The 8,664-nt window shown below is 51.7% G+C and overlaps 1 protein-coding gene across 1 annotated transcript in view; it reads left to right on the top strand.

Moving 5' to 3' along the window:
• CSNK2A2 (casein kinase 2, alpha prime polypeptide) overlaps positions 1-5,406 on the top strand; it is a gene marked incomplete at its 5' end in the record, with an annotated part of 24,755 nt that extends 19,349 nt beyond the window's left edge. The window contains 6 exons of the mRNA XM_010017911.1: positions 1,119-1,202; positions 2,058-2,168; positions 2,377-2,478; positions 2,800-2,900; positions 3,557-3,705; positions 3,895-5,406. Coding sequence (XP_010016213.1) covers positions 1,119-1,202; positions 2,058-2,168; positions 2,377-2,478; positions 2,800-2,900; positions 3,557-3,705; positions 3,895-3,971 — 624 coding nt within the window. The remainder of the gene's footprint in view (positions 1-1,118; positions 1,203-2,057; positions 2,169-2,376; positions 2,479-2,799; positions 2,901-3,556; positions 3,706-3,894) is intronic.
• Between the last annotated feature and the right edge of the window lie 3,258 nt (positions 5,407-8,664).

The following is an 8,664-nucleotide window of genomic DNA, read 5'->3' as shown; positions in this document are numbered from 1 at the left end:
TAGGGAAAGGCCTTTGTGCTCTAGGGCTTGGTGACTGCAGGTTTCCTGCAATAGACCTAGTGGCCTTGAGGAAGGCTTTCTTCTCTACATATCTAAGCTTGCTGCACCTTTCTGCAAGGGAAAGACCTTCCCACTGAGGGCAGCCATGGATTAGAGTGGGAAGGGTCGCTAGGTTTCATGATCCAGCCCTGAGACAAGCAAGACACTAGAACAGCTTGCTCAGAAGCAGTTTGTCCAAACTGTTACAGATTTCCTGTACTGGAGATCGCAGAACTGCCATTTGCTGTGACTCCTGTTGGCTGTGAGGCCACGTGTTGGTGCAGGTATACCCCTGAGGCCTTGCCATGATGGAAGCTGCTGCCTCCTCTGCTTCCTGCTGCGGCTGGGGCCCAAGGGTAATGTTACGTCCCTGGCACTGATGACTTGGATATTGAATGACTGCAGGCTGTACTCTCCTTCTGTGCTGCTGGAGATCTCAGAACATCTGATAGATGTTGATGGATGGGTGTCCCTCCCCCTTGGAGGTGGGAAACCAACATTCTCACCCCTTTGCTCAATGGAACAGCTGCAGGGGGGTGAATGGTGCAAGGTCATGGAGCTGGAGAGCTCATGTGTGCTCCTACCTTCAAGCTTTAGGCAGCTTCGCTCGCCCTCACATGCCATCGCTTGCCTTTTATAAGTGCAAGTTTGGCTTAAAAGAGCAGGGCAGAGCTGACTTTCTAGCTTAAGTGTGTTTTGTGGAACAGGTGGAAAGCACCATTTGAAGGCCATAAAAGTCTATGAATGTAAGAATCATATTTTTCTGGGGAATAGAGCGGGACCTAGGAAGCACAGGGTTCCCAGACTGGAGCACTGGGGTGCCACTCTGTGTCGTGTTCTTCAAAGACCGTGCAGGGAACACAGTGCCAGGAGCTGGGACTGCAGTAGGACACCAGATCAATAGTCTTGTTGCCAGCTTGTCAGTTCCTCACGGGTAGTGTAAGAGGTGAAGATGCCAGTTTCTCAGGCAAGGGTTGCAGCACTTGCTGTGCGTGGAGCAGTTATGCTCCTGGCTCAGAACTGACTGTCCTACTGCTGTGCCTGTGGTTAGAGACTTGTCTTATGCTTGTGTCTGCCAGGCCCTGGATTACTGTCACAGCATGGGGATCATGCACAGGGACGTCAAACCCCACAACGTTATGATAGACCACCAACAGAAAAAGGTACTGTGGCACTAGGGCTCACAAGCAGGGGTTTTCCAGGGAAATTGGTAACTCTGCCACCTTTGTACCCGTAGCTTGGGCAGCTGAATTTACCTCTGTAACCTTTCTTTACCACCTCCCCTCCACTGCGCTGCATCAGGAGATGGCCAAAGTCCCACTGGGAGCACCACAGTGGGATTCCACAGCTTGGAGGTTGTTCTTCACCCCAGCCAAGCACACTGGGTTTCTTTGATGAGAGGAGCAGGTTTGGGCCATCAGTCTCCACCTGAGGCTGCAGAGACCGTGGGCAGAAGGAGGGTGGCCTTGTCTGAAATCCATTTGAATGTTTTTCCCTAGGGAACATAAGCTCCTCCTGTAGTACAACGGTGGCTGTACAGGCAAGGTGAGGTTTATGAGGGGTGCATCTCTTACTACACCTGCTGTCCTTCAGTAATGCGAAGGATATGGTCTGGCTTGGTGGGCCCCCCTCCTACCTTGTTTCTTGCTTTCAGCCTCTAGTTAGGATAAACCCTGCCTTTGGACCAGCCCCCCTAAACAGCAGGACAAGACACCTGGCTTTTGCCTCTTCCTGTCCGCTGTGGCTGGTGGTGCTGGTGAGGACCCAGTTGCCCAGCAGTACCAGTGTGCTTGGCCTCAAGCAGAGGAGCTCTTAAACCAGGGCTTTGCTCCAGCAGCTGATGAGAGGGGGAAGAGCCTGACCAGAGCTCTGCTGAGAGATCTCCTGTCCTCAGAGCACCTGCCTGCATTCCGGGCTCCACAAGAGCATTACAGCATTGAGAGGGTTGGCCAGTGTAGCTTCACCTAACTGGCTTGTCCTAGGGCTCCTGACTCTGTGTCTCTTTATTGCATGTTCAGCTGCGGCTCATAGACTGGGGTTTGGCCGAATTCTACCACCCAGCTCAGGAATACAATGTCCGTGTGGCCTCTAGGTACTTCAAAGGACCAGAGCTGCTTGTGGACTACCAAGTAAGAGTCTGCCTCCTCCTTGCTAGCCAGTGATACTATGTGTGGGTGCACTCTGGCCACCTTTGGGGTGTCTGGTTGTGCCTGCCAGGGCACTGCCTGGGTTGGAAAGAGGCTGGCTGTGAAATGAAAAGGCCAAGGTTGCCTGTGCTGCTGGGGAACTGGGCTGTGGTGAGCATGCGTCTTCTGACAGCTTCTTTTTTTCCCTCAGATGTATGACTACAGCTTAGACATGTGGAGTTTAGGTTGTATGCTGGCAAGCATGATCTTCCGAAAGGAGCCTTTCTTCCACGGCCAGGACAATTATGACCAAGTAAAGACTTTGCTACCTGGCTTATTCCATGAGGTGTTTGTCTCCACCTCATCTCTGTGTGTACAGTGGGGAGGTTCTGGGGATCAGACCACCAGGCTGGGAGGATGTTGCTATGTGCTTAGTTAAGCCATTTGGGACTGTGCTTCACTGGCGTATGTAGGAGACTTGTTTTCTGCACATGTTGCAAAAACAAGTTTCAAGGGAGATACTTCTTCCATCTGGAATGTTTCCAGAGGGAGAGCTCCTTAGATCTGGGTGGCTCTGCCTCCGCAAAAGAGTGGTGGCCTGTCCTGCTCCCTCTCACCATACCTTTTGTTCCAGCTGGTTCGCATTGCAAAGGTCCTGGGCACAGATGAGCTGTATGGGTATCTCAAGAAGTACCACATAGAACTGGACCCGCACTTCAATGATATCCTGGGCCAGTAAGTGGAGAACTGAAATGCTGCCTTTTTCCTTTGTAACACAGAGAGAAATAAACTGATGTCTGTCCTCTTAAAGGACTCTCAGCAAAGGCCTGTTTTGATCTTCAGGCTCACAGTGCTGCTTGCAGGCCTCTGTCTGTCTGTTTATGTCATCTTAGAACGTCACTGAAATGCAGACATTTTGCTTTTGCCTCTCCTATGATCCATGAGCTATCCCCTGTTTCTTCACTTCTCCTGTTCATTGGCATCCTAGAAGTGGAGATGTAGATGCTGGGGTTGAGTGCAGGCTGAGGGGCTAAACATCTCCCAGCTGAGGTTTCTGAAGAGGACAAGAGGTGGGTATAGCATAGCAAGAACAGCTCCAACAGGCTGGCTGGCGAGCAGAACACTTCTGGTCCCAGTGGTGTCACCCTGCCTGCTGCATGCTGTTGTTTAGGCCCTGTAGACAGAAGGGAACGTGCAACATTGGGCCTTTCCCAGGTGTAGGACATCCACATGATGGTGTACCTAAAGAAGAGGGTTCTCCCCCTTTGGCATGTGCTTGCTCAGCAGTAGCTTGTGCAGGGAAGAGCTGTAGCAGAGTCTTCTCAGAGGTGGATAGTGGTGGCAGGGCTGTGCTGGTGGGAGCTGGGCAGTGACTGCTGGTCCCTTTGCAGGCATTCCCGGAAGCGCTGGGAGAACTTCATCCACAGTGAGAACAGACACCTGGTCAGTCCTGAAGTTCTAGACCTCCTGGACAAGCTGCTCAGATATGACCATCAACAGAGGCTGACTGCCAAGGAGGCGATGGAGCACCCCTATTTCTGTGAGTGTGGGGAAGCTGGGATGGAGAGGGGTCTCCATCTCTGTGGGGCAAATTCCAGCTCCCCGCTCCGTGAAAGCCTTGGCAGTTCTGTGGGTTTTGAGAGCAATTTCTCTGGAAGGGTTTGCAGGGTGGAGCTTCCGCTTTATTAAATGCTGTTTCCCCTTCCTGCCCGGTCCTGATATCCTGCAGATCCAGTGGTGAAGGAGCAGTCCCAGCCCAGCTCAGAAAATGCTGTGCTCTCCAGTGGCCTGACAACAGCACGATGAAGTCTGGAAAATGACGGGTAATTCAAGATGTTTACAAATAAAAGCAAAACCTTCGGTCACAGAGTGAAGGGAAAAGAACCAAGGACCCCCCCTCCTTCCCCTCCCCTTTATACTTGGCAGAAATCTAACCTGGTGGGGGGGTCATAAACCTCAGTTCCTCTCTGGTGGTTGTGGCTAATGTAACTCTAACCCTGTGGTACCAAAGCCCTGGGCAGATGGTCTTGCAAGAGCTAAACATGTAGTGATATCCCCAGGGCTCGACACAACTGATTCTGGTTCACATCTCTGTGGATCCTTCTCCTCTTTCTCAGTCCAGCCTTTCCCACTGTGCTGGTGGGGACAAATTGATCATTCCACCATCAGCCCTTAGCATGCCTCCTCCTCAACATGCCTTTCTGACTTGTAGACTGGATGAACCAAATTCAGGCTGGGGGTCAGCAGGTGCAACCCTTGTTTGGAGGTCCAAGTCCTACTGCTCACTCTGGGCTTGAATTTGGCCCTTGAATTCCAGTTTCAATTGCAAATACTGGGGTGGTTGGGGGGAGATTCATCAAAAACCAGCCCCACAAACCCAGCAGCATGTCAGGGTTGGTTTGGAGCATTAAAACTAAGGCACTGATCCGAGTTGCTGGGGAGAGGTGAGATCCCTCCTCCAAGTATGTTTGACAAAGGCTTTCTCTGAGAAGAAACGCAATAGACCTGCTTTGGAAACGAGAACATGAGGGCTGCTCTTGAGGCAGGAGAGGGGAGGGAGTGTCCAGACTTTCCCACTGAGCTCAGGAAAGTCAGTGTTGCAAGTTTTCTTGTGCTAGGTGTGCAACCACGTACCTCATGACGTGGCTCCCATGAGAATTCATGCCAGACGCAGACTTGTGCCAGAGCACAGCTCTGGAGCAGTTCAATCCAGCACTACAGGGTGGAGGAGTGAAGAGGAGGCCAGGGAGGAGAGCAAAGGGAAGGGGAAGGATCAGCAAGCAGCAGCATGGTCTGTTGAGGAGGGGCTTGTGCAGCTACTGATCCAGGACTTGGGGTCCCACCTCATGTTTTAACCAAGCCAGCCATTTGTTGAATTCTGGGGTGCCAATCCTGTTGCGGGGGGTGGGGGGGGGTTCATCTTGTGGGTTCTTTCATCAGATCCCTCGATGGCTTTATAGCCCCACAGTTCACAGTTGCCTCCTCTACTTGTTCTGTGTGTGACTTCATCAAGTGGTTCTGGTGACAAACCTAGAAGCTGGAAATAGTGTTTTCCCACCAGCACTTAAACACAGAATTTCCTTCTGCGGCATTGTCAAAAGAGTTGATTTTTTTATAAGGTTGCAATGTTTCTATTTGAAACATCTGTTTACATTCCATATTCCAATAAAGTTCTATTGGCATCTATAGCAGGTCAATCCATTTGTATAATTCACTGAAACCAATAAATATCTATACGTCTGAATGTCTGCAGTCTCCAGTCTATGGGATACCCAGAGGGAGTGAGAGCTGAAGGCATGACCTCCTTGAGGAGGGCAGGTTGGCTCTTCTAGTCCCTCTCATCTGAGTATTTTGGGATCGCTTAGTCTTTGATTGCAGTTCCTCATGCTATTAGGTTGTCTCTCCTTGCACAGGGACGCAGAGGAAGTGCAAGGGTTTAGAGTCAGCTCTTTGGTACATTGGGCTCAAGCAGCTGGTGCCCGAGGTCCTGGTCTCGGTCTCTGTTCTGTAGCTGGTCGGTCACTGACATGTGGCTGAAAGTTGGGGGCTCTCCAGGTACAGACCCTCACACTTGTCTCCTCTCAGCCTGGGAGGATGGCTCTTCCTGAAGATGTGCTGAGCCAGAAGGAGCTCTCCTTTCCACCCATCCAGGCTGTGACCAGGGCAGGAGCTCAGTCAGTTGTCAGTGTCTGGGCTGAGGAGCAGCTCTGGTGCTGCCGCCCCACAGGACCCTCACTGACATGAGTTCTGCAGATGCTGCTGAAGGCTTTGGTGTTTCCAGCCCTGTCCTTCCATTTGCCACCCTTACAGACTGCCTGGCCTGAGGGCGTGGCGGTGCCCTTAAGCTGTGCTAATGCCAGCAGGGTTGGTTTGAGGTTTTAACATCAATTTCTGAACTGATTTTAAATGTGTCTTGAATCGCTCTATTGGGGAGAGGCAGGATTGGGTGTTTCTCATGCCCTGTCCAAGTTGCTGTGGGAGAAGCTTGCTGGTTTTCCAGCTCTTTTGTGTTGGCATTCCCAGCTTCTGGAAAGGACTAACACGCAAGAGCTGTTGATTGTTGTATACAGGTGCTTGACAGTGTCCAAACCTGATGGTGGAATTTCATGGTGGTGCTTCAGGAAGTCTCAGTTCTGTAATCCTGAGTCAGCAAATCTTCCCTGGTGCCCTCAAGCAGAGGAAGGGAGATACTCTTCCCAGGCAGTGGAATGGGTAAATGGCTTTCCCTGGTTGCAGTAACCAGAGAGGCTGGAACAACCTGTCATTTACCTCTTCACATCCTACTTCAGCTCTAGGGTAGGATGAGCCGCAACACAGTCATCCTGGAGGGAGATGCAGGAGCTTAGCAGGCATAGCCTGGGGCCAAGGAGGGTTGTGGGGTCTCCTGACCCCAAGGGCAGCATGGATGCTTGGCTGCAGCTCAGGCAGGTTCCTTTCCACACCCAGCACTTGGGGCAGGAAACTCTGCTGTCCTCTGGACCTCAGCACAGTGTCATCCTGCCTGTAGGACAGCTCATAACCAGAGAAGACCATGTTACATCCTCAAGAGACTGGGGCACATGTGTCTTCATACACTTTCTCCTGGAGAAAGTTGGGAGAGTCCTGGTGCATGGCCTGTTTTTTCGACTGGTAGAGCGCAGGTTTGGCCAAGTGTCTTGTAGGAGGAAAGGCTCAAAACCAGACCCACAGCAGGCACTGAGAGAAGTGGTGGGAGAGAGATGCAGGAAGCAACTTCCACAGCTTGTTTGTGCCTCTTGCAAGTGTGCTATGGCACGATGGGAGCTTTTAGTGGGACTAGAGGAGATGGAGGGAGACAGCTCAGGAGGTTGCAGAGAAAAAGGTGACCGGCTGCCTGTGAAAATGCCACTTTGCTGGACCATGTCTCCCCTCACGTTGTTGGGCCCTGACTTCCCCTCTTCCCTTCCAACACTTCAAAGCAGCTGAGGATCCTGTGAGGGACATGCAGGGGGTGGCTTGGTGGCAGGACGTGGGCAGCGTGCCCAGCCATCTCCTCATACCCCCATGCCGCAGGAGTTATGTCAAGTGATGGTGCCCTGGGTGCTTATACTTCCCTCCTCCTGTCTCTCTTCAGGTCTGCTGCTGTTGCTCCCAATTTCCCATAGCAGAATGAGAACCAAACCAAAGATCCTGTTGGCATGTGTAAAGTGATGGTGGGCAGATTGTGCAGTGCAGGCAGGGCTGAGAGTGGGCAGCTGCCTCTGACTGCAGCCCTTCCCCTCAATGTGAGAGGTTCTGCCTCTGATTCCTTGTTGAGCTCTTCTGACCCAGAAAACATGGAAATGTGAATGAAGGATGTGCAAAGCAGTTTCTGGTTGATTGTTCCTTCTTCCATTCTGGCTGTTCCCCTAAACCTCTGGTGGACCATGGTCAGCCAGCTCACGCCTGTGCCTGCCAGAGCACAAAGGTGGCAGAGGCTGTAATGTTGTGATGGACCCCTCTCTAGATTATAATTAAAAGAATTTTATATTGTGGAATAAAAGTTTTAAAAGAAGCAGGAGGAGGAGTATTCTTCGGGGCGGGAGCTGTGGGGCAGGACCAGCCACACTTGGGAATGCTGCAACCTGCTAGGACAGGTTGGCTGAGGAGAGCAGAAGGAACTAGTCATACACAAGATTACCATGGGCAAAGGAGCCACTTGCCACCTTTGGGGTGTTACTCCTTAGGCCCCCACACTCTTCTGGAGGTGCCTGAGTGTTAATGCTGGTGCCTGCTTTACCCAGCTCATGAGGCTTGGGCATGGCTCTGCACTCTGGTGGCTCCCAACTCTTCCTCTTTCTTGGGCTTAAACTCCCCTTCTCCTCCTTCATAACACCATCACTGCAAAGCACTGAGCCTGGAGCTTCTGCCTGTGGGCCTCTGCATTGCAGGAGCACCCCCACAAACATGGTGCTTCACCAGCAGCTCAGGGAGAGCCCAGCTGCGATCTTGGTGGTTGTCTGAGCTGTGCTCTGCTCTTAGATGTTAATGGACCACTTCAAACTCTGGTCTAAAAACCTCCAGCTGGACTCTGTATGACTATACATGGTGATTTCCACTGTCCCGTTCCTTCCCTGCCTGTTTGTTTTGCCCTACAGTTTGCCCTTATACTGAAGCTGCCCAGGCTAAAGGTACTTCTGGGACAAGCCTGGCAGAGATCCCTGCTGCTCATCCCAGAGAAGGGAGCTTGGGTGAGAGGAGCCAGTGGCACAGAACCTCTTGGTGTTGGTCACACCCAGCCCTGGCAATGTGAGTCCTTCCAAAAAGCCTGTGAGTGGTGCAGGTGGAAATCTGTTAACACCATCCTTGTGCATTACATCTGGAGATAGAATCACAGAATCCCTGCCTGCTTTGGGTTGGAAAGGACCTTAAAGCTTATCCAGTTCTAACCTCCAGCCATGGGCAGGGACACCTTCCACTAGAAGAATCTAGACTAGAAGAATCCTTCCATCCAAGTTCCTAAATTAAGTGTGAGGGGGAAGAGGAGTGTCATAAGTTTCCC

Source organism: Nestor notabilis, unplaced genomic scaffold (genome assembly GCF_000696875.1).
Source record: "Nestor notabilis isolate BGI_N333 unplaced genomic scaffold, ASM69687v1 scaffold25187, whole genome shotgun sequence".
In the NCBI taxonomy this organism is placed as follows: Eukaryota; Metazoa; Chordata; class Aves; order Psittaciformes; family Psittacidae; genus Nestor; species Nestor notabilis.
The sequence above is the reverse complement of the archived record's forward strand: the minus strand, read 5'-3'. Positions and strand labels throughout refer to the sequence as shown.